At 36.0% G+C, this 26594-nt stretch overlaps 1 protein-coding gene across 4 annotated transcripts in view; it reads left to right on the top strand.

Moving 5' to 3' along the window:
• Window positions 1-26594, top strand: part of MANEA (mannosidase endo-alpha) — a 60801-nt gene that overhangs the window by 27224 nt on the left and 6983 nt on the right. For all 4 annotated transcript variants that reach the window (XM_026511789.4, XM_026511790.4, XM_048226019.2 and 1 more), the window contains one exon: window positions 6538-6647. In XM_026511789.4, coding sequence (XP_026367574.2) covers window positions 6538-6647 — 110 coding nt within the window. The remainder of the gene's footprint in view (window positions 1-6537; window positions 6648-26594) is intronic.

The raw sequence follows: 26594 nt of genomic DNA, 5'->3' as shown, positions 1-26594 counted from the left end.
CTGTTTTCATTTATTTGAGTCCTCTCTTTTTTGGATTTGAGTCTGGCTAAAACTTTATCAATTTTGTTTATCTTTTCAAGGAACCAGTTTCTGGTTTCATTGATCTTTTTCTTCTGTTTTTTTGTTTGTTTTTGTTTTTGTCTCTATTTCTGCTCTGAATTTTATCATTTCCTTCCTTCTATTGTCTTTGGCTATGTTTGTTCTTTTTCTAGCTCTTTTTGGTGTGGGTTTGGTTATTTGAGATTTTTCTTGTTCTTGAGATAGGCCTGTATTGCCATAAACTTCTTAGAACTGCTTTTTCTGTGTTCCAAAGATTTTAACTGGTGTATTTTCATTTTCATTTGTCTCCGTGTATTTTTTTATTTCCTCTTTGATTTCATCATTGACTCATTCACTGTTCAGTAGCATGTTGTTTAGCTTCATGTATTTATGTTCATTCCAGATTTTTCTGTTGTAATTGATTTCTAGTTTCATACTATTCTGGTCGAAAGATGCTATATATGATCTTCTTAAATTTATTGAGACTGATTTTCTGTGCTATTTCTTGGAGAATGTTGCATGTGCATTTGAAAAGAACATGTATACTTCTGTTTTCGGATAGAATGTTCTTTATATATCTGTTAATTCCCATCTGGTTTAACGTGTCATTCAGAGTTATGTTTTCCTCATTGATTTTCTGTCTGGATTATCGATCCATTGATATAAGTATGGTGTTAAAGACCTCTACTATTACTGTAATACTGTCAATTTCTCCATTTCTGTCTATTAATGTTTGCTTTATATATTTAGGTGTTTCTGTTTTGGGTGTATAGATATTTACAGTCATTATATCTTCTTGTTGGATTGATCCCTTTATCATTATGTAATGCCCTTCTTTGTTTCTTGCTACAGTCTTTGTTTTAAAGTTTATTTTCTCTCATTAGTATTGGTACCACAGCTTGCTTGCTTTTTTTTTTTTTTTTTTTTTTTTTCCCTTTTCTTTTTGGATAGTGTATGTTTTTCCAGCTCTACTTCACTTTCAGTGTGTGTGTATCTTTAGGTCTGAAGTGAATCTCTTGTGAGCAGAATATAAAGGGGTCTTGTTCTGTTATCCATTCAGTAGCCCTGTGTCTTTTGATTTAGTCCATTTACATTTAAATTATTGGTAGGTATGTACTTATTGCCATTTTGTTAATTGTTTTTTTTGCTGCTGTTGTTTAGTTTTTCTCTGTATCTTCTCTTAATTTGGTTTGATGGTTTTCTTTAGTGTTATGCTTGGATTCTGTGTGTGTGTGTGTGTGTGTGTATGTGTGTATCCATTATAGGTTTTTGATTTGTGGTTTCCATTAGTGCATATATAACGCATACTAGTCTATGTTAATGGTTACTTACATTCAAACACATTCTGAAAGCAATAAATTTTTATTCCACCTTTGTTTTATACATATTTTGTCATATATCTTTTTATTTTGTGTATGCCTTGAATGATTTTTGTAAATATAACTGATTTTATTGCTTTTGTGTCTTAACCTCCATACTGGCTTTGTAAGTGACTCATCTATTACCTTTACTATATGTGTGCTTTTACCTGTGAAATTTTCTCTTTAATAATTTTCCTACCTGTAATTATGTCCTCTTCTTTTGATTTGAAAAATTCCATTTATCATGTAAGGCTGGTTTAGTGGTGATGAACTCCTTTAACTTTTGTTTGGAAAACTACTTCTTGTTCTATTCTGAATGATAACCTTGCTGGGTCTTCTTGGTTGCAAGTTTGTTTGTTTTTCCCTTTCATCCCTTTGAATATATCATGCCACTTTCTTTTGGCCTTCACAGTTTTGTTTTAAGATTTTATTTATTTATTTGACAGAGACAGTGAGAGGGAACACAAGCAAGGGAAGTGTGAGAGGGAGAAGCAAGCTTCCTGCTGAGCAGGGAGCCCAAGGCAGGGCTCGATCCCAGGACCCTGGGATCATGACCTGAGCCGAAGACAGACACTTAACGGCTGAGCCACCCAGGTCCCCCGTGGCCTACACATTTTCTGATGAGAAATCAGCTGATGGCCTTATGGAGTTTCCTTTGTATGTAACTGTTTACTTTTCCTCTTGCTGATTTTAAAATTCTCTCTTTATCATTACTTTTTGCCATTTTACTTATTATGTGTCATAGTGTGGACCTTGGGTTCATCTTGTTGGGGGCTGTTTCCTTCCCCACATTAGAGAAGTTTTCAGCTTTATTTTTTCAAGTAAATTTTCTCACTTCTCTCTTTCCTTTTTCTGTTATCTCAATAATGGGGATGTTATTACACTTGGTGATTAGTTTCCTTAACCCATTCTTATTTTTTTATTACTCTATTTTCTTTTTGCTTTCGGCTTAGTTTCCTTCCCATTGCCCTGCCTTCCAGATCACTGATCTGTTCTTCTGCATCCTCTAATTTGTTGTTCCCTCTAAAATATATATATAATCTCAGCAGTTGAGTTCTTTATCTCTGGTTCTTTTTTTTTTCTTTAAGATTTTATTTTTTTATTTATTTTCACGGAGAGAGAGCACACAAGTAGGGGGAGTGAGAGAGGGAGAAGCAGGCTCCCCACCAAGCAAGGAGCCTGGTGTGGGACTTGATCCCAGGACCCTGGGATTATGACCTTAGCCAAAGGCAGATGCCCAACTGACTGAGCCACCCAGACATCCCTGGTTTTTTTTTTTTTTTTTTAAATACATTTCTGTGTTGAAGATCTGAGTTCATCCACTCTTGTCAAATCCAGTGACTATCTTTATGACCATTAATTGAATTGAATTCTCTATCAGGTATATTTGCTTATCTTTCATTGAACTCTTTTGATGTGATTCTGTCTTGTTCTTTCATTTGGGACATATTTCTCCAGCTTCTCATTTTGTCTAATTCTCTGTTTGTGTCCATATATTAGGGAGGTCAATTATGTCTCCTGGTCTTAAAAGCATTGTCTTCTGTAGAAGATGTCCTGTGGTACCTTGTCAATCCCCCCTTTGTCACCAGAAACAGGTGCTCCTGGAGCGTCTCCTCTGCATGCTGTGTGTGCTCTAATGTGGCTGAACTGTATTTAATCATATATTCCTTGTCTAATTGTTTCAGCATCTGTTTCATATCAGAGTCTGCCTCTGTTGACTGTTTTGCCTCTTGACAGTTATTTTTTTTTTCTTTTTTTATATGCCTTACACTTTGTTCAACATTGTTGAACATGGGTTATCTTGTGTAGTGATAATAGTGTTTATGTCTGGAACTGTGCTTGCCTTTCTGCTAAATGTTTAGTTTGAAGTAATGTTTGATATTTTGGAAAGAAACGGTGAGTTACATATATATAAGGGAAGCTATCATAAGCTCTGTTTAGTTAATTTACTTGCCATTATCTTTTCATTATCATCTTTGTAATTACTTTTGGGGGTCTTATTCTATGTAAGGCATTCTCTATACTTCTTAAAACACACTTTTAGGCAATGAGATGAACTTATCCGCATTTTACAAATGGAAACTTAAGTAAAATTAAAGATAAAACCTATCAAATAATGGAATGGGAACTTGATTCTCCAGGTCCTGTCTGATTTCATATCTTCTGTTCTTAACTATTACCCTGTTCAGAGTCATCCTTTGACAAGAAAGAAGAAAGAAAGAAAGAGAGAAAGAGAGAAAGAAAGAGAAAGAAAGAAAGAAAGAGGAAAGGGAAGAAGGGAAGAAAGAAAAAGGAAAGGGAAGAATGAAAGAAGGGAAGAAAGAAAGAAGGGAGGGAGGGAGGGGAAAAGAAAAGATTGGCTATCACATATATTGAAGTCCCTGTGATATGTGCTATGGAGGGACAACATGGTCAATGTGACGTCTGCATTTCATAAAATCATGTTAGGACAACACGATTAATGTGACATCTGCATTTCATAAAATGGCTCAGTCAGTTAAGTTTCTGACTCTTGGTTTCAATTCAGGTCGTGATCTCATGGGTCATGAGATCGAGCCCCTTGTTGGTCTCTGACCTTCTCCCTCTGCCCTTCCCCCCACTTGTGCATGCTGCCTTGAGTTCTCTAAAGTAAACAAATAAATCTTTTAAAAAAATAATAAAATGAAATGCTAATATTCTAAGAATAGACCTCAAAGAATATCCTTTTTCACTACACAATTGAAATACTAGAAATATGTAGTAATTTTATTAATGATACTTAGTTTATGTGTGTTAGAGAAACCTCTGGTTGCTGTGATGATTCATAACCATTGCAAGTGGTCCAACCCTCCTCATGAGGAGGACCATCAATGTCTTGTTTCCCAGGCCATTACTTATTCAGAACTCATGAGTGAGATAGTCCAAAAGATACTGTACAAAGATAAATTAGATTGTGGAGCACAGTATAGAGATAGAATTAGACATTTGGAAATGATAATTTGATACAATAAAAAGCTGAAAGAAGGTAATAATGTGGAACAAAGAACATTCTCGTCAAGCCTTAGAGTATAACTAGGAATAAGGAGGATAAGGAGGAAGAAAAATCAGTAGACAAGAATGAAAAGTTTAGGGTATTAGGATAATCAACAATCTAGCAATTCTGTCCAATAGAACTTTCTGTGATAATGAAAATGTTCTGTATCTGTGTTGTTCAATACAGAAGAAATACTGGTCACCTTAAAGCTAGAGAATTTCCCAAGCATTGTCAACCTGGGACTTAATTCACTGGTTTTGATGGTTGGTTTATTTCTGTCAGTTACGTTTTGGGAAAACTGACTTTCTTGCTCATTTACTTCTCCTCATGTTTTTGCCTCAATTTGGACAGGTAATTCCTTACTCTCCAGCTCTTTGGCTTTAAGAAGTTTTTTGTAATCCATATTTTATTTAACAATTTTTTTCATGGAAATGTTAGCCTGTGTAACCTAATCTATTAGAAACAGGAATCTTCTCTTTTGAATTTCATGGAAGAGTGCTATGCTTACGATTTTCCTAGGCTTCATGACATAATCTTTCTTTTATATGTTCCTCCTCTACTATTTTGTTTCAACTTTGTGGGTTTTTTTTTTTTAATTTTTTGCAGGATTCATAAATTTCATGTTGAGAATTTTTTTTACTGTGACTCTCCATTGGTACTGTTCTTTTTAGAAGCTAAGCTAGTAGGTAACTTAGATGTTTGATCAGTTGTTTCCAGATACTTTTCTTACTAGCACTTTTCTCTATATAATAGACTCCCTTCATCGCTAGCCATAAGCTTCCCTAAAGCACCTCATGTATTATAGATTATTTTTTCTACCTCTTGTGTTCTCATTGCTATTCTTATTTTCAGAGTGGATAGAGAACATAGACATCTTTTTTTTCCTGTAAACTTTAAATGAAACTTCTGTTTTGTTTCTCTGGATAGGGCTGCTCTGTACATGACAGGTCTATAAAGTTTAAATCTTATAATTTAGTTCTCTGCCCGTTTCTAACCTTGCAGTTCCTTTATTTCCACATGCTTCTCTTTCGGTACCATTGTATTTCTCTCCATGCCTTAAAGAGTGTGTTGGTTGATTTAGAAATAAGCAGCATTTTCCTAATAGCCTCTCATTTTTTTTATATAATAGGGTTTGAATTAGTTGATTTCAAATATTCCTTCAAAGTCAGTGATTTTTTTTCTTTTGCAGGCTTATGTTTCTAAAACTTATTTTGTAATGTATCATTTTGAAAGTAAGTAAGTACTACAGGGAGAAACTGTAATCTTTTTTCTCGAATCTTCATAATTGCCCCAAATTAGTAGCATCCATGGTATCTCCAGTAGGTGAATGGATAAAATGTGGTACATCCATGCAATGAGTTATCATGCAACAGTAAAAAGAATGATCTATAAATCCACAAAAAGACATAAATGAACCTTAATTGTGTCTTGCTAAGTGTAAGAAGCCAGTCTGAAAAACTTACTGTCATGATTCCACCTATGTAGCATTGTGGAAAAGACAAAACAATAGAAATACTGAAAAGATCAATTATTATCCAGGGGAGTGAGGGAGGAGGGATGAATAGTTGGATGTCAGATGGTTTTGAGGTCTGTAAAACTATTCTACATGATACTGTAATGGTGGGTACATATGTTTTTGTCAGAAGTGATACAACTGTACACCACAAAGAGTGAACCCTAATGTATATTGTGGGCTTTGGTTAATAATGATGTATCAATATTGGTTCATCATGTGCAACAAACATGCCACATTAATGCAGCGTATTAACAAGAACCATATGTGGGTTGGGGAAGGGCTGTGTAAGAAGAGAATATATGGAAACTACTTTCTGTGCAATTTTTCTGTAAACCCAATCTGGAAAGTAAAACCTATTAACTAAATACATTCATACTTGATAAAGAGTTCATAAATGTGGCTATACAAAGTAATTAAGTAACCGTAGGTAGTATCTAAGTAAAGTAAGTAAAGTAACAAAACGACAACCTATATGAGAATGTGTTTCTTTTCTGTAAACAATTTGGTCTTATTCTGCCTTATTTTTTTTTTTTTATTTTATTTTTTTTAGAATACCTCTAGTCACTCCTGTTTCTGTATTTATTTTTCTTTCTGCTCTTTTCTGTTAGGTGTACTAGCCCTATCTTGGTACCCACCTGGTACAAATGATGAGAATGGAGAAAATACTGATGACTTGGTACCGACTATTTTGGATAAAGCTCATAAATATAATCTGAAGGTATTTAACTTTATTTTTTTTGAGATATCATTGACATATAACATATTAGTTTCAGGTGTTCAACATAATGATTTAGTGTGTTTATTTTGTGAAATGATAATCATAGTAAGTCTAGTTAACATCACACAATTACAAATTATTTTGTGTGTTAAGAATTTATAAGATGTATTCTTTTAGTGGCTTTCAAATGTATCATACAATGTTAACTATAGTCACTATACTGTACATTATATGCCTAGGTCTTTTTTTATTTTATGACTAGAAATTTGTACTTTTTAACCATCTTTACCCATTTCACCCCCTCCTCAGACAACCATGCATATGTTATCTGTATCTATGAGTTTTTTTTTTTTAATTACACACTTAAGTGAGATCATAGGATATTTGTCTTTGTCTGACAGACTTATTTCAGATAGCATAATGTCCTCAAGGTCCATGTTGTAGCAAATAGCGAGATTTCCTTCTTTTTGTGGCAGAATAATACTTGCCTTGTATACATACCACATTTTCTCTATCCATCCACCCATTAATGGACATTTAGGTTACATCCATTCCTTGGCTATTGTAAATACAGGCACACCTCATTTTGTTGGGCTTAGATTTTGTGCTTTGCAGATACTACATTTTTTAAAAAATTGAAGTTTTGTGGCAACCCTGCATATAGCAAATATATTAGCACTATTTTTCCAACAGCATTTGCTTCATGTTCTGCGTCACATTTTGGTAATTCTCACAATATTTCAAACTTGTTCATTATATTTGTTAAGGTGATCTGTGATGAGTGATTAAGACTTGCTGAAAGATCAAATGATGGCTAGCTTTGTTTTAGCAATAAACTATCTTTTAATTAAGACACATATATCGCTTCTTAGACGTAATGCTATTGCAAACTTAACAGACTACAGTGTAGTATAAGCTGAACTTTTTTATACACTAGGAAACCAAAAAAATCATTTGACTCACTTTTTTGCAGTATTTATTTTGATGGTCTGGAACTGAACTTGTAATGTCTCTGAGGTTTGCTTATAATTGTGCAGTAAGCATCAGTATTTTTTTCAAACTTGTTTTTGTTTCCTTTGGATAAATACCAGAAAGGGAATTGCCGGATCATATGGTAGTTTTGTTTTTAATTTTTTAGAGTACTTCCATAGTGTTTTCTATAGTGGCCCCATTAATTAATATTCCCACCAACTGCACAAGGGTTCCCTTTTCTTCCCATCCTCTCCAACACTTGTTATTTCTTAAAGATTGATTTATTTTAGAGAAAGAGGGCATGTGTGTGCCTGAGTGGGGCTAGGAGCAGAGGGAGAGAAAGGGAGAGTATCTCAAGCAGACTCCACATTGAGCACAGAGCCTGATGCAGTACTCGATCCCACGACCCTGAGATCATGACCTGGCCAAAACCAAGAGGTGGATGCTCAACTGACTGAGGCACCCACATGCTCCCAAAACTGGTTATTTCTTGTCTTTTTAAGATAATAGCCGTACTATTGTGAGGTGTTGTGAGGCGTATCTCATTGTGGTTTGATTTGCATTTCCCTGATAATTAGTGAGGATGAGCATCTTTTCAGGTACCTGTTGGCCATCTGGATATCTTCTTAGGAAAAATATTCAGAACTTCTGCCCGTTTTTAAATTGGATTGTATGCTTTTTTTAAATTGACTTTGGATATTAACTTCTTATCAAATATATGATATGCAAATATTTTCTCCCATTTGTTAGGTTGCCTTTCACTTTGCTGCACAGAAACTTTTTAGTTTGATGTAGTCCCACTTGTTTATTTTTGTTTTTGTTGCCTTTGCTTTATGGTTTCAAATCCAAAAAATCATCACTAAGACCTTTGTGAAGGAGCTTATCACCTGTGTTGTCTTCCAAAAGTTTTATACTTTCTAGGTTTATGTTTTAAGATTTTAATCCATTTTGAGTTAGTTTTGTGTATGGTGTAATTTAGTGGTTCAGTTTCTTTTCTTTTCTTTTTTTTTGCATGTAGCTGTCCAGTTTCCCAACATGATTTATTGAAGAGACTGGCCTTTCCTCATTGTGTATTCTTGTCTCTACTGTTGAAGATTAATTGACGATATCTGCTTGGGTTTTTCTGGCAGGGGAAGGAGTCTTTCTGTTCTGTGTGTTCCATTGATCTGTGTCTGGTTTTGGTTTTTTTTCTTTGTGTTTTTGCCAATACCATACTGTTTGGATTACTGTAGCTTTTGTAATATAATTTGAAATTAGAGACCTTGATGCTTCCAGGTTTGTTTTTCACAAGATTGCTTTGGTTCTGTCTTGTTCCATACAAATTTTAGAATGAGTTGTTCCATTTCTGTTGAAAATGACATTGGAATATTAATAGGGATTGTATTGAATTTATACATTGCTTCGTGTAGTATGGACTTTTTTTTTGTTAAGATTTTATTTGAGGGATAGAGTGAGCAAGAGAGCGAGACCACACAAGCAGGGGCAGAGGGGGAGGAAGAAGCAGACTCCCCGCTGAGCAGGGAGCCCAAGCCTGGGCTGGATCCCAGGACTCTGGGATCATGACCTGAGCCAAAGGCAGACGTTTAACCAACTGAGCCACCCAGGTGTCCCTAGTATGGACATTTTAACAATATTAGTTCTTTTAGTTTATGAGCATGGCATATCTTTCCATTTGTGTTTTCTTCACTGTGTTTTCATTAGTGTCTTATACTTGTCAGTGTCCAGATCTTTCACCTTCTTGGTAAAATTTATTCTTTGGTATTTTATTATTTTTGATGAAGTTGTAAATGGGATTTTCTTTATTTCTCTGTTAGCTCATTATTAATGAATAGAAATACCAACAATTTCATATACTGATTTTATATCCTGCGACTTTACTAAATTTTGTATTCTGCAACTTTACTAAATTAAAATAAAACAATAGTTTATTCTAACAGTTTTTTGATGAAGTTTTAGAGTTTTCTATGTCATATGTCATCTGTAAAAATTACAGTTTTGTTTCTTCCTTTCTAATTTGCATTCCTTATATTTCTTTTTCTTGCACTGTTGCTCTGCCTGGGAATCCCAATACTATGTTGAATAAAAGTGGTGAGAGTGGGCATCCTTATGTTGTTCGTGATCTTAGAGGAAAATACATTCAGTATTTCTCCATTGGGTATGATGTTAACTGGGGGGCTTGTCATATACAGCCTTTGCTACGTTGAGGTACATTTCCTCTGTACCCACTTTGTTGAGAGTTTTACCGTAAATGGATGTTGAATTTTGTTGAATGCTTTTTTTTCTCCATCTATTGAGATGATATGCTTTTTATTCTTAATGTGTTTCACATTGACTGATTTGCTGATCTTAAACCATTCTTGTGTTCCTGGAATAAATCCCATTTAATCATGGTATATATGATCTTTTTAATGTATTGTTGAATTCAGTTTATTAATATTTTATTGAAGATTTTGGCTTCTCTGTCCCTCATGATTGTGGGTTGCTGCACTGATAGTGGAGTTTATGGTTTTATTGTGCCTCAACCTGTCCTTTCCATTTCAACATGGGTTTTTTTCTTGTTAGCCTGATATATAGAAGTAACTCAGCTACTTTTTGGATTTCTTACAGAGGAAATTATTTTGTAGATTTGGTATGTCCATGGGAGGAGGTGAGTTAAGGATCCTTCTATGTCACCTTCTGAAGATAGTTCATTTTATTATCAAGCTGCTCATAAGTTAATTCTTTTGGACATAAGGATATTAGTTTTTGGAATAGTTATTTTTATAAAAATGTGAAAATATGAATGAGAATCTTTTCTAATACTGTATTTTTTCATAAAAAGTTTCTATCATGAATTCCAAAACTTGGGTACATTATAATTTATTAAAGATCTCTTACTATTTCATATACGTGTGTTACATTCATTTATTTATTGTTTACTTAGTGGGAAAGGATTGAAATGTTCTTTTATGAAGGTAATATAGTAATTAGATTTACATGTTTAAATATCTTAGATGTCAAAGAGGTACCAAAAGCAAGTGGTATTAACCATGTGAATTTAAGTATTTATAAAGTAATTGGAAAACAAACTGCCACTCAAAAATTTGTCAAAATCTGATATTTACTTAAGCCGGATTTAACACATATACCATCCCCAACACACATATATATCTATCTATGTACATATAAGATGCAGGTGAAAGTCTGAGGACAGCTTTAAGACCAAGTATATTCTTCTTTTTTTTTTTTTTTTTAATTTTATTTATTTGTCAGAGAGAGCAAGCACAAGCAGGGGGAACAGAAAGCAGAGAGAGAAGCAGGCTCCCTGCTGAGCAAAGAGCCTGATGTGGGACTCGATCCCAGGACACTGGGATCATGACCTGAGCCGAAGGCAGACGTTTGACCAACTGAACCACCCAGGTGTCCCAGACCATATATATTCTACCCATATATTAAAGTGTGTTAGAAATGGGGAAAATTTTTCACAGTGTAAGGTTTTATTTCTTTTGGAAATTAATGAATCATGGAATCAAATAGAAATGATGATTAGAAGGATTTCAGTAGCCCTGCAAAGGAAAATTTTATACTAAATAGCAAGAGTATAAGCATTGCTTTTATCCACAGATACTTTTCAAAAATTGGTTATGTAGTAGGTGGCAACATTAATCATAATAAATTCATAAGAACTATAACCATAGATTCCGCATTCTTTGGGCATATTCAGTATAACTAAACAACAGTTAAGGCCAAATGAAACATTTAAAAGGAATCAAATTTTAAAAATTTTAATTGTAAAATTCTAATTAAAATAACACTTGAAAAATCAAGAGTGAAATTTAAGATGATATAAAAATAAATAGCACTGAGAAAATTTCTGCATTAATTAAGACTAGTGGGATAGCGATAATAAACTAAAAGGGGGAGGAGGAATTAATAAGGATGAAGTAAGCAATTAAATAGAATACAAAACCTTCAAATCAGTAGCCTGGATAAATCCATCATTTTTTTTCACTTACAAAATAGAAAAGTCACTCATGAGATTAAAAAAGGAAAAAGAGGAAATATATCAAAAATTAAAAGGGAATATACCCATAGATGCAGAAGAGATTTTAGGTTTTATATCACCATATTTAAAATGTATAAGAAATAGGACATTTTCTTAGAAAATACAAATAAAATTCATTTATGTGCAGAAAGGAGTTTAAATAATCTGAATTGACTTGTATCCTAGAAAAAAGTTCTGAAAGTTTATTGAACATATCTTCCCAGAACATCAGATTCACCTGACACTTCTAGTCAGCCTTTGAGAAAAAACAGATCCTTATGTTACTGAAATATGATGGAAAGCTTATTCATTGTCTATTGCTACATGACAGATTACCCTAAATTCTGTAGTGTAAAGCAACAAGCCAGTATTATCTCACCCATTGTCTGAAAATTGAGAATCTGGAAGTGGCTTAACCTGATGGGTCTGGTCAGGCTTTCCCAAGAGGTTATAGTCCGTCTTTTTACTGGTGCTGCAGTTAATCTGAAGGCTGTAGGATCCTTCCAAGCTTTCTCATGTAAGGGTTAACAGGCCTCCGTTCCTGTCTGCTATTGGAATGGGAGTTTTGGTGCTTTTAAGCCTCTCCACAGAGCTACCTGAGTCTCCTTAAGACATGGCAGCTAGTTTCCCCATAGTGAATGAGAGAGTCCACTGGAGAAGCTGAAGTGTTTTCTTGACCTAATCTTAGAAGTGACTATCACCTTTGCCCTATTCTGTTGGTTTATCTACTGGATAAACCAACCAAACAAGTATAGCATGAGGAAGATTTAAAGACGGGGGCCCCTGGTGGCTTAGTCAGTTAAGCGTCTGCCTTCAGCTAGGGTCATGATCTCATGGTCCTGGGTTCGAGCCCCGAGTCAGTCTCCCTGCTCAGGGGGGAGTCTGTCTGCCCTTCCCTCCCTATTCATGCACTCTCTCTCTCTCTTTCTCAAATAAATAAATTAAAAATCTTAAAAGATTTATAGACTGATCTTACTAATGAAAATATGTGCAAAATTTCTAAAGAAGTGCTTATTAGCAAGAATCTAAGAATGGTTTCAAGAGTATGAAATCTGAATCCAAATCTTTGCATTCAGTCCCAGGTCAACCACTTATAAGAACTATGTAACTCTTATGCCTGAGTTTTCTCATTTCTCAAATGGAGGAAGTATTTTGTACTTTACAGAGCGGTTATGAAGATTACATGAGGCAATATATGAAAAATACTCAGTGTCTGGCACACAGTAAGCACTATATTAAGTAAATAAAACTTAATTGATTATTTGCTGGAGATAAAATATCATCTTAACAGGTACTGAAATTTCAAGGAAATTAAAATTCATTAGTCTATTAATGTTAGTTCTATAACTTGATAGATGAGGTATTTTACTAACCTATATCAAACACCGTCTTTTTTCTTTTAAGATTTTATTTATTTATTAGAGCATGAGCAGGGGGAGAAGCAGACTCCTCGCTGAGCGGGGAGCTGGATGGCTAGATCCCAAGACTCTGAGATCATGACGTGAGCCAAAGGCAGATGCTTAACCGATTAAATCACCCACGCGCCCCTCAAACACCATCCTTAATGGAAAAACAGTGGTATCGTGCTTGTTAAACCAAGATCAATAAAGAATCCCCTCTGTCATCAGTATTATTTAATATTGTTATAGAGATTCTTTTTAACATTTCATTTATTTGACACAGAGAGCGAGAGAGAGAGAGAGCCAGAGAGAGAGAGAGAGAGAGCATACAGATGCAGTGGGGAGAGGCAGAGGAGAAGCAGACTCCCTGCTGAGCAAGGAGCCCAATGCAGGGCTGGATTCCATGACCCTGAGATCATGACCCAAGCTGAAGGCAGATGCTTAACCAACTGAGCCACCCAGGCACCCTGTTATAGAGATTCTGAACAAATCACTTTAACTAAAAAATACAAAAAGAAAAAAAATGTTCTAAGTAAAATTACCATTCTTTGCAAATGGAAAATACCTATGAAACTCATGAGAAGTATCTAAAAACTTGTATGTAATGAGTACAGTAAGGTGGTTGAAACCAATGAATATGAGTCAATAGGAATCCTATATTAACGGGAAAAAATGTACACTGAAAATAGTATAGAAGTAGATATACAAAGAAGTCTTTGGCATTTTATGAAAGCATATAAGACTTGCATAAATGGAAAAACATGAATTTAATGTGAAGATTCAAAATTGCCATGTGGCCATTCTTTTCGATCATTTGTATTTTATATATATATTTTAAAGATTTTATCCACTCGTTAGAGAGTGAGCATGCGAGCATGAGTGATGGGGAAGGAGCAAAGGGAGAGGGAGAAGCAGGCTCCTTGCTGAGCAGGAAGCCCGATTTGGGGCTCCATCCCAAGACCCCAAGATCATGACCTGAGCCGAAGGCAGATGTTTAACCTAGGTGGCTCAGCCCCTATATTTTATATTTTAATATAATTTATAAATTTAATGTAATCCCAGTGAAAAATTCTGATGAGATTTTAAATGCAGAATTTAACCACCTAATCCTAAAGTTTATAAATAAGTTAGAAAAAAGTAAGACTTTTAGGGGCACCTGAGTGACTCGGTTACGCGGCTGACTTTGACTTGGGTTATGATCTCAGGGTCATCCTGAGCTTGAGGGCTCTGGGCTCAGTGGAATTCTGCTTTTCCCTCTCCCTTTGCCCCTCTCCTGCTCATGCTCCCTGCATGCGCTCTCTAAAAAATAGTTTTTTAAGATTTTATTTATTTACTTGACAGAGTGAGAGGGAGAAGCAGACTAATGTGAGACTTGATCCTAGGACACTGGGATCATGACCTGAGCTGAAGGCAGAAGGTTGACCAACTGAGCCACTCAAGCAGCTTTGTAAAAAAAAAATTTTTTAAGATTTTATTTAAAATATAAGATCTTAAAAAAAGACTTTAAAAAATGTTAATGAAGGGAAAACTTGTTTTTCCAAATAATGAAATGTACTGTAAAATGACAGATATTAGGAGTATGGCATTAGCGTTAGTATACAGAAAGAGATCAATGAAACATAATCCAGAAACAAAGCACTTTATATGAGATTTGAGTATATAATTCAAGAATTGTTTAGAATGAAGTGTAAAAGGAATGTTTATTAATAATGTGGTCTTCATAATACTGGTTTAGTTTTTTTGCATTATCCGTTCTGTTCTTGTCCTTAAGCAATAATTTTCACGTCTAATAATTCTTAGATTGCTCATTTTTATTACTGTTTTTTAAGGTAGTATGCTAGCAAATCTTAATGAAAATGTGAATCAGAGTATCTTTTCACTAGTGGCTATTTATTCTGAATTCTCAGGTTGTTACCACTCTTAAAAATCACTGAGGGTTTTTATTTGCTCTGAAATGTCTTGAAGTTCATATATCCTAATGGAAGACAGGCTGGTTTGTCCAGTACAGGTAAACCAAGTGAGGTGTTTAAGAGATGATGTGAAATATTTATTTCCAAATAAAGATCTGAAAAATTAGTTTTAATACCTCTTGCAGCTTAAGGATTCAGTAACTTATCAGGGGGTAGAACTAGAACTCTAGGGAAACAGGAGCAGCTTAAATAGGCAATAGGCAAGTTCTTTTTTTTTTTTTTTTTTTTTTCCTTCCCCATTCCTGTCCATAAAGCTGCCTTTTTCTACTTTATAATCCTAAAGCTCTTAAGGCAGCAGCATCTCCTAAATTAGCTGACTGGAAAGAGCTGTCATTTGCCATGTCTGCCAGTACCATTCAGTAAGCTCTCATTGGCATTTGAAATCTGCAAATACACAGACCTTGCAAATTCTGGCACCAGGTCTGAAACTGGATAAGTCATATGATTTATGTTCCACAAAACAGGTCCAAAGGCCACTCTTCTGTCCATGTAATTATAGGTACTGTAATCCTGGGAGATGAGAGGGAAGAGGCCTTCACAACTCAAGAAAGCTGGCTTTTTAGTATGTACTTTCAGGAGTTTAAAGGTAAAATGAGGATGTTCTGATGCATGAGGATAGGTTTGGTTTTCTCCTGTTTAGGAGAGTTTGGCAAAGATATCTGATTGCTAACATACTTGGTCTCTCTGTGCTTCAGCTTTTGTGTCTAATGATCAGAAACATTTGGAGCCAGACAGGCTAATATTTTACAAAATGTTTAGGATATTTCTTGGCCCTGTGTCTGGGGAGCAAGCAACTATGCAGTGCTTACAAAAATAGACCAGGAACCATGAGAATGGAGTTATCTCAGTTCTGGTATTTTGTGTTAGTTACTTCATCTTGGATTATCTTCCTCATTCACAAAATGACAGGATGAAACCATAAGATGGTTTTATTTATTGGATTTTTGTGTGATTTCTGTAGTGTTGTTGAGCAGGTATTTCTTATAATTAGTGTTTTTATCCTGTTTTTGTAAAGAATGGAAACTTTGCCTGCTAATACAAAGAAAAGATGATGCTTAAGTAATGACTGTAACTTTCTAAAATTAAAGTTCTAAGGCAATGATAGAAGAAATGAATAATATTGTGAGTTCTGTGCTAATAAACTGGGACCTACAATGTGCATAACTTATCACACCTGAAACTTTGAGTAAAATAAGTGAGTTTATTAGTAACACCTCTTTTTGTCCTTGCTAATTTTCAGCACAAGGAAATAATCTCCCCTTTTCTACAGTTTGGTTGGTACAGAGTTGCTTAGCCCCCCTTCCTGCCAAAAAAGCAGCCCTTCAAATTAGCAATTTTATTTTTAAAATATTCTAATAGTTTTTTTTTAAATATTCGAATAGTTTTAATGTATTAATTCTATTCAGTCTTCATTGGATAGAACTAATCATTCTTTCCTTGGGTTTTAAACTCTTCCCTATTTTTTGAAGTGAAAATGTTTTTCTTTTATTTTCATTCTTTTTTTTGGTTTAGGGATAGAGAGTTTGTTAAGAAATGAGTTTGTCTCACAGTTAAGCTTTTGTCATAGCTTTGATAGTTTTGATTACATAATGGTTTAACTAGTATTAGTCATTAAGTACTTTGTAATTGCAATTTTTATTTATTAACTTCAACCGGGTCATTTTAGGTGAGGGCTTTTAAGTCAAACAGATGAGCAAGAATAACAAAAATGTTTGACACTTTAGTTCTTTGTTTTGCTTTATCTTTAGCAAATGTGGACTAATTAATTCTTGGGGGCAGAGTAAATGCGTAAAGCAAAATATAAATTGAGTTTTTTTCAAAGAGATTTAGATATCTGCTCTTTGATATATTTGTTAGCATATTCATTGAAACAAGGGCTGTTGTAACATCTTTTAACTATAATAAAAATCAGAGCTGGATCTTTTCCACTGTATCTTTGCCATCCTCCTATATCTTTAAGAACACAGCAGTGAGGGGCTCTCCTTGGTGGCTCAGTAGGTTCAGCATCAGACTCTTGATTTTGGCTCAGGTCATCATCTCAGGGTCTTGAGATGGAGCCTCCTGTGGGGCTCCCCGCTTAGTGGGGAGTCTGCTGCTCTCCTTTCTCTTCCCCTACCGCCCTGCCCCTTCCCTCCCGTTTGAATGCTCTAAAATAAATAAACTTTAAAAAAAAAAGAGCACAGTAGTAAAATAGTGTTTGCACATTTTGGTAGATCGTATCATTGTTTAGTCAGTATTCCTTTGTCCCTTCTGCTCCATGGAAAAGAGTGAGTGTATCTCCTGACCCATTGATGTTGGCCTAGGCCTCATGGCTGGCTTTGGCAAGATGTGAAAAAAACATAATATATACCATATCTAAGCATAAACACTGTATGTGCTTCCATGGTTGTATTCCTTTTCTCTTCTGTGAGAACAGCTTGCCCCCGGTGCTCTTTCTTCTTAGGACCCAGAATGATAGGCACATGGAGCAGATCTGAACCTGATCCATAGTCGGGAGCAGAGCCATCATAGCCAGTCTATCTAACTATGTGCAACAAATGTTTGTCTTTGAAAGCCACTCAGATTGTGGGTTGTTAATTGTATAACATCATCACATCACAATCTGACTGAGAAAACCATCCATCTAGGTAAAAGAAAATCAGGAGGATCCTGTGAAAGAACCAACTTAGCCACTGATGGTCTTGCATTTTAATAAATTTAGTATTTTAAAATAGCAGGTGTTTTTCTATTTGATATATAAATCACATTTCTCATACTGTTGGTATTCCACATCTAGTTTTGTTGTTTTATCTATTAGGGGTCTTCTGTGGTTTCAAACAAATTTGAGGATTGTTTTTTCTATTTCTGTGAAAAATTACATTGGATTTGGATAGGGATTGCATTGAATCTATAGACTGCTTTGGGTAGCATGAACATTTTACTATTATCTCTTGCAACTGTGAACACGAGATGTCTTTCCATTTGTTTATGTTGTCTTCAGTTTCTTTTAGCAAAGTTATGTAGTTTTCATTATACAGATCTTTTACTTAAATTTATTCGTCTGTATTTATTGTTTTTGATGCTTTTGTTAATGAGATTTTTTTTTAAAGATTTTATTTGAGAGAGAGGAGAGAGAGCACGAGCAGAGGGGAGGAGCAGAGGGAGAGGGAGAAGCAGTTCCCTGCTGAGCAGGGATCCAGCCTTGGGGCTCATCCCAGAACCTAGGATCATGACCTGAGCGGAAGGCAGACCCTTAACCAACTGAACCACCCAGGTGCCCTGAGATATTTTTTTGTTTGTTTCCTTTTCAAATGTACGTTAGTGTAGAGAATGCAACTGATTTCTGTGTATTGGTTTTAATTTGTGCAGCTTTACCGAATTCACTGATTAGATCCAATACTTTGAGTCTTCAGGATTTTTAATATATAAGGTCCTATCATCTGCAAATAATGACAGTTTTACTTATTCTTCTCCTATTCAGATACTTATATATCTTTGTCTTGCCTGATTGCTCTAGCTAGGACTTGCATGGACTCTATTGAATAAGAGTGGTAACGTGAGCATACTTGTCTTTTTCCTAATCTTAGAGGAAATTTTTCAGTTTTTCCCTGACTGTAATGTGGGTGTGTTGTATTTTGCCTTTATTATCATTAGGTATGTTCTTTCTGTGTCATATATGTTGAAAGTTTTATCGTGAAAGGATATCTTTTTAAATGCCTTTTCTGCATCTGTTGAGATGATCATCTTATGATTTTTATCTTTCATTCTATTAAAGTGATGTATCTCATTGATTTAAGTATGTTGAACCATTCTTAATTCCCAGGGATAAATCCCACTTGATCATGGTATATAATTCCTTTAAAGAGTTCTTGAATTCAGTTTGTTAATAGTTGAAAATTTTTGCCTCTCTTTTCATAGCATCTATAGTTTTCCATCAATCATTATCTAGCTTTGGCATCACAGTAATGCTGGCCTCACAGAATGAGGTTAGAAGTGTTCCCTCGTTCTCTAGTTTGTGGAAAAATTGAAAAGTATTGGCATTAATTCCTCTTTAAATATTTGGTAGAATTGCCCAGTTAAGATATCTGTTCATGGGGTTTCGATTGTCAGTAAGTTTCTGATAATGATTCAGTCTACTTACATGTTACTGTTCAGACTTCTATTTCTGTGTCTCTAGGAAATTATCCTTAGGTTATCTAATTTGTTGGCATATAATTATCCATAGTTGTCTCTTATTATCCTATTTATTTTGGTAGTGTCTCTTGTAATTTCTTTTTATTTGAGTCTCCTGTCTCAGATTTTCAGTCTTGCTTAAGAGTTGTAAATTCTGTTAATCTTTCCAAAAAACCAGCTCTTAGTTTCATTGATCTTTTCTATTGCTTTTCTGGTCTCCATTTACTTTTGCTATGACCTTTATTATTTCTTTCCTTCTGCTAACTCTGGGCTTAGTTCTTTTTCTAGTTCCTTGAGGTGTAAAGTTAAGGCTGTTTATTTACCATCTTTCTCATTTCTTAATATGTGCATGCGTCACTATAAATTTCTGTCTTAGAACTAGTTTTGCAGCAGTCCATTGATTTTTGGTATGTTGTGTTTCCATTTTCATTTGTTTTGAGATATTCTTTGATTTCCTTTTTCTTTAACTGGGTATAATTGACGTGTAGCATTATATTAGTTTCAGGTGTACAATGTAAAGACTTTATATATATTTAGGAATGATCACCACAATAAGTTTAGTTAATATCTGTTCAGTAGGTTGCCTCAGTTTGCTTGCGATAAAAAGTTTTAAGATATATTCTCTTAGCAACTTTCAAATGTGCAGTAGAGTATTAGGAACTGTAGTGGCCATGCTGTACATTACATCCCCATGACTGTTTTTTTTATAACTGGAAATTTTGTGCATCTTGAACACCTTTGCCCACATCCCTAAACCTCCTACCCTCTGCCTTTGTATCTGTGAGCTTGGTTTGTTCCACATTTAAGTGAGATCATACAGCATTTCTCTTTCTCTGTCTGACTTATTTTACTTAGTATAAATCCCTCAAGGTTTACCCATGTTGTCATAAATGGCAAGATTTTATTCATTCTTTATTATGGCTGAATAATATTCCAGAGTGTATGTGTGTGTGTGTGCGCGTGTATCACTATATATACACATACATACTGCTACTTCTTTACCCATTCATCCTTCAGTGGACATTTAGTTTGTTCTGTTGTCTTGGCTATTATAAATAATGCAGCTTAATAATTTGTTGATGATTTTTGCATCTGCGTTCATCATGCATATTGGCCTGTAATTTTCTTTTCTTGTGGCATCCTTGTCTAGTTTGGGTATCAGGGTAATGCTAACCTTGTAAAATGAGTTTGGAAGAGTTCGCTCCTCTTTTGTTTTTTGGAAAGTAAAGATTGATATTAATTCTTTGAATATTTGGTAGAATTCACCAATGCAGCATTCTGTCCCTGGACTTTTGTTTATTAGAAGTTTTTGATTACTGGGGCGCCTGGGTGGCACAGCAGTTAAGCGCCTGCCTTCGGCTCAGGGCGTGATCCCGGCGTTATGGGATCGAGCCCACATCGGGCTCCTCCGTTATGAGCCTGCTTCTTCCTCTCCCACTCCCCCTGCTTGTGGTCCCTCTCTCGCTGGCTGTCTCTATCTCTGTCGAATAAATAAATAAAATCTTAAAAAAAAAAAAAAGTTTTTGATTACTGACTCAATCTCCTTACCAGTAATAGGTTTGTTCAGATTTTCTCTTTCTTCATGATGCAGTCTCAGAAAGTTGTGTGTTTCTAGAAACTTATCCATATCTTCTAGGTTTGTCCATTTGTTGGCATATATTTGTTCATTGTAGTTTTTATGATCCTTTGTATTTCTATGGTTCATTTGTAACATCTCTTATTTCTGATTTTGTTTGTTTTATTGGTTAGACTAGTTAAAGGTTTGACAATTTTGTTTATATTTTCAAAGAAACCGCTCTCGGTTTCTTCTTTATTACCATTTTAGTCTCTCCTTCCCAATAAAACTCCAAACTTCATTTTCTCCTTCCTTCCTTATAACTTTGGGCTCTGTTCTTTTTTTTTTCTAGTTCTTTGACATGTAGAGTTAGGTTGTTCATTTGATATTTTTTTTCTTATTTCTGGAAGTAGGCATTTATTGCTATGAACTCCCCTCTTAAGTTTTTGTATTTTTAATCTATTTTCATTATCTCAAGGAATATTTAAATTTCTCTTTTAATTTCTTCATTGATATATTGGTTGTTCAGTACCATGCTGTTTAATCTCCACATGTTTGTGAATTTCCCAGTTTTCTTATAATTGTTTCCTGGTTTCATCAAGCATCTTATCTGACCACATGGTAATTGATTTCAATATTACTTAATTTGTTAATACTTGTTTTGTGGCATAACATATAACCTATCCTGGAGAATGACTATGCACTTTAAGAAGGTGCAGTCCGTTGCTTTGAATGAAATTTTCTGTAAATATGTTAAGTTCATCTGTTCTGACATGTTAAGGCCTTTAATTCCTTTTATTCTCTGAATGATTTATCCATTGACGTAGTAGGTATTTAAGTCTCCTACTATTATTGTATTCCTTTTTCTCCCTTCAGGTGTTTTAACATTTGCTTTATATATTTAGGTGGTCCTATGTTGAGTGCATAAATATTTGCAAATGCTATATCTTCTTATTGGATTGACCCCTTTATCATTATGGAATTCCCCTTTTTATCTCTTAGGCTTTTAAAACAAAGACTATCATATTTTGGGGGTGCCTGGGTGGCTCAGTCATTGAGCGTCTGCCTTCGGCTCAGGGCATGATCCTGGAGCTCTGGGATCCAGCCCCACGTGGGGCTCCTCCGCTGGGAGCCTGCCTCTTCCTCTCCCACTCCCCCGGCTTGTGTTCCCTCTCTCGTTGGCTATCTCTCTCTGTCAAATGAATAAATAAAATCTTTAAAAAAGAAAAAAATAAAAGCCTATTTTGTGGTATAGACATACCATAAGTAATGTGATAGTATGTATTTCTTGCTGTTTTGTTAGTTGTTTTCTGGCTGCTTTTTGGTTCCTCTGTTTCTTTTGTCTTCTTTTGCTCTCAAATGTTTATGATATCACATTTTACATCTTTCTATTGTGTGTATCCCGTAATTATTGTAGTTATTTTTACTACTTTTGTTTAACCTTCATGCTAGCTTTGTGATTCACTACCCTCGCTATATATTTACCTTTACTAGTGAAATTCATACTTTCACAAGTTGTTACTATTTAGCACCCTTTCTTTTCTACCTAAAACAGTCCCTTTAATGTCTCTTGTAGGACAGGTTTGTGGTGATGAACTCCTTTGGCTTTTGCTTCTGTGGAAAACTATCTCTTCTGAATTGTGAATGATAACTTTGCCAGGTGGAGTGTTCTTGGTTGTGACCCTTTCTTCTGGCCTGCTTAGGTTTTTCTGAACTTGTATATTTTCTAGTTCAGCTATTTTGTTCTCTAGCATTGATTTCCATTTGATACTTTGTTTCCTACCCCTTTCTTGATGTTCTCACTTTTTTTTATCCATTCTTCAGAGTGTTGTGGACATATTTATGATCATTAATTTCAACTCTCTATCAATCAGGTAACTTACTATCTCTATTTCACTAACACAAACTCTGTTAGATGAAACAGCCACCTCTGCCAGCCTTGAATGGTTGGTCTTGTGCAGGAGATGAACTTTAACATTCAACCCTGCCCTAGCTTTTGGTTGTCTAACAGATCCCTGTAGTTGGGGTGTTCCGATACCAGTTAGTTACCCAAAGCAGGGGAGGGCCTCAGTCAGCATCTAGATTCAGGCTGATCAGAGCCATCATCACCATCAGAGGCAGGTGATCTGGAGATGTTGTCTGAGTGGCAGTTGTGAAAACTGGGGCTCCAGGCAAGTTTATAAGCTGCTTTTTGGGAGATTCCACAAGCTGTAGTGAGGCAGAGGGAAGGCACAAAGATAGCATCCCCTGTCTTATGTTCTCTGAGAGCACTTCTGTAGGCTCTAGCTGGGTGCCAAACCTGAAGCCTGCCCCTAAGGCTGAAGCTCCAGGGCAAGCAAGTCAGCCTTTTTGACAGCATGGGACTGTGTTTCAGTCTACTGTCCATGTGGTGTCCCACCAAGAACTGTTGGGAACTCAGGCTCTGCTGCTAGAGAGCCAGGCAATCAAGGGTTATCCTTTGGATTGCAGCCGCAAAAATCAGGGCACCAGACACATGTAAGACCTTCCCTCTAAGACATGCTGAGCCTCTGGAGTGCAGCAGAGGGAGAACGAGAGATAGTACCCGCCCTCTGAAGGCTCAGGAAAGGTTTATAGTCAGCCCTTCATTGTGTGTTTAATTAGAAGCCTGCCTCTCAGATTGCAGCTATGATGATAAGCTAATAGGCCTCTTTCACAAAAAGACTGAGCTCCTAGTTCTCTTACCTCTTGGTGTGCCCTATGGTGGTAGCTGTTTAAGAACTCTTTCTCTGTTGGTTACAGTCCTGTGGGATTTGTGAGCATAAACTCCACTGACCACCAGAGCCAGGTGATATAGAAGTGTCCCCCAGAAGCAGCTGTAAAGATCAAGGAACCAGCCAAAAATATTATAACAAGTTCCTTTCTTAAAGATAATGGCAAACTCAAGCAAGGCAGATGGAGAGTGTGAATATCTATAAATGTGCCAAACCAGAAGCCTCAGGTCAAACCCTCAGGTCAGAGCCCCTGGACCAGCAAATAGTCCTATTTCTCAGATTGGGAGTGGGTTTGTGGTCTGCTATCTGTACTCTGCCCTGGGAGTGTTAGTCTGCTAAACTGCCTCTGATTGTTACAGGCCTGTCCCGGACCCAGGAACACAAGCCCCTCATTCTCTAGAGCTAGGTGATAAAGGGGTGTTTTCTGAGTGGCAGTACAAAAACTGGGTCACCAGGCATAAAAACCAGGATACCAGGCATGGATAAAAGCTCTTCTCCAGGAGAAGCTGTTGCTCTAGAGCACAACTGAGAGAGATTAGGAAGATGGCACTCACCAGCCTTCTTCCCCAGGAAGTTTTCCTGCAGGCCCCCGCCCCTCACACCAATGCTTTAACATTAGCAAATGAGTTTCCTTCGAATAAAGTCTGGGCACCTGCAGAGGACTGCTTCTGTGCCAGCCCTGGGGCAGGTGAGTCTGCACGTGAGCCTTTTCAGAGCCATTTTCAGTTTACCGTAGACCCATCAATCTGGTAGGTGTAAACCCTCCAGGTCTTCAAAGCCAGATGTTTTGGAATCTCATCTCTCAGGTGCCAGTCTTAAACATTAGGATGCCCAATGTGGGTTCAAACACTTTCTCAGGGAGAGGCTCCAACTTTGAATCCCTATCCAATTATGGGTCCGTGGTGGGGGTTTATGGTGAGATTGTGTCTCAGCCTTTCCTACCAATTTTGTTGTGGTTTTCCCCTTGTTTACCAGATGTGAAGAGTCCACTCTGCCAAGTTTTAGGTTTTTTCCAGAGGAAATTGTTCCATCGGTAGCTATAGATTCAATGTGTCCCTGTGAGGTGAGCTGTAGGATCTTCCTATGTCACTATTGGAGCTTTTTTTTTCTTTTCCTACTAGAGTTATATTTATTTCAACAAAATTAAGTAAAACTACAAAGAAAAATATTTGGCACAGAGGCACAATTTTATAAAGAGGAAAGTTAGCAATAATTGATGTAAGTATAATAAATTATATCTGTTGATATTTGGGGGGAAAGTATTACCAGAAGAAACACACAATTACAGCATCATTGCCACAGCACGTGAAAATGTTCCCATAAAAAAATTAATGATTTTCACTTGAACACTTAATTTTTCAGCCCTCTTTGAATTTATATTCCGAAATTTGATGTTATATTGCAGTTTCTGCTTGCATGGAGTAGCTTTCCCATCCCTGCAAGTCTCCTATGCATCCTTAAAACTGAAGTGTATTTCCTATTGGCACCCAATAGTTGGGTCTTATTTTTTTGTCCAGCTGGCCAGTGTGCCTTTTGATAAATTCATTCCACTTCCATTTAAAGTAATTATTAGTATTTAAAGACTTACTAATACCCTCTTAGTTGCTTTCTGGTTTTGTATTTCCATTATTTCTTTTTCCCTCTCTTTCCAGGCAGGAATCTTTGTAAATTGGCTATTTTTCCTGGTGGTATGCTCTGTTTCCCCCTTCTTTGTCGATCTGCTGTAGGTTTTTGTCTCGTAGTTACCAGGGGTCTTACATAAAATATCTTAAAGTTGTTCTCAGCCTGAAATGGTTTTATCTCTGATTGCCTAGAAGGCCTCTCTTTTATATTGATGTTGCAATTTATATCTTTTTTTGAGTTTAATTAACAACTTGTTGCTGTAGTTATTTTTCCTGCTTTTCCTTTAACTTTTATACTGTAGTTGAAGAGCTGACACACCATCCTAATTTAGAGTTTGTTGTTTTTTTTTTTTAAGATTTTATTTATTTATTTGACAGACAGCGAGAGAGGGAACACAGGCAGGGAGAGTGGGAGAGGAAGAAGCAGGCTCCCAAGGAGGAACCTGATGCGGGGCTCGATCCCAGAACGCCAGGATCACGCCCTTAGCCAAAGGCAGATGCTTAATGACTGAGCCACCCAGGCGCACCTAGAGTTAGTTTTCTAAGTCTGAAAGGAATATTTTTACTTTTGCCTAGTGTGTTGTGTACTTTTGTATGTTTTCATGAGGCTGGTCAGCCTGTTGTCGTTTTAGATTAAAGATGCCCTTATCGCATTGCTTGCAAGGCCCGTCTAGTGGTGGTGAACTTTTTCAGATTTAGTTGATCTGGGAAAGCCTTTATTTCTTCCTTTATCTAAAGGAAAACTTTGCCAGATTAAGTATTGTTGGCTGACAGTTTTATATTTTTCAACACTTCAAATATGTCATTACACTCTACTGCCTTGTAGAGGTTCTGCAGAGAAATCCGATAGTGTAACGGGAATTTCTGTATAGGTTACATTTTTTTTTTCTTAACGTAGATGCCTTTAAAATTCTTTATTGATTTATGACAATTTATGTCTTATACAAGGTCATTTTGAAATAAAAGGGTAATCTATGGGGTGCCTCGGTGGCTCAGTTGGTTAAGCATCTGCCTTCGGCTCAGGTCATGATCCCAGGGTCCTGGGATTAAGTCCCATATTGGGCTCCTTGCTCAGCGGGGAGCCTGCTTCTCCCTCTCTTGCTCTTCCTGCTTGTGCACTCGCTCTGTCAAAAAAATTTTTTTTTTTTAAAGGGTAATCTGAGTTCAGTAGACAAGTCTTTTCTCAAGCTTTATTTAAAAACAAAACAAACTCTCTGCCCCCTTCTCCATCTCTTCTCCTGAAATCCTGATTATCCATAAAAAAGACAAATATCAGAATAATAATAAGCCCACTCATGTAGGCTTTCTTCACTTTTTTAACTCTGAGTTCCCTCTTCCAAATTCTTACCTCCATGTCAGTTATTCTTTCTTTCATGTGATCTGTATATGCTGTTACATTCTTCATCTCATTTACTGAATTTTCAGCTCCGGAATTTGGAAAGAACTCTGTTTGTATTTTTAATTCCTGATTTGATTTGTCTTTCTGAATTTTCTTGTAACTTGAGTTTCCTCATTACGGC

This window comes from Ursus arctos, unplaced genomic scaffold, assembly GCF_023065955.2.
Source record: "Ursus arctos isolate Adak ecotype North America unplaced genomic scaffold, UrsArc2.0 scaffold_13, whole genome shotgun sequence".
NCBI classification, from domain to species: domain Eukaryota; kingdom Metazoa; phylum Chordata; class Mammalia; order Carnivora; family Ursidae; genus Ursus; species Ursus arctos.
Note: the sequence above shows the minus strand (reverse complement) of the source record. Positions and strands in the feature narration are given on the sequence as shown.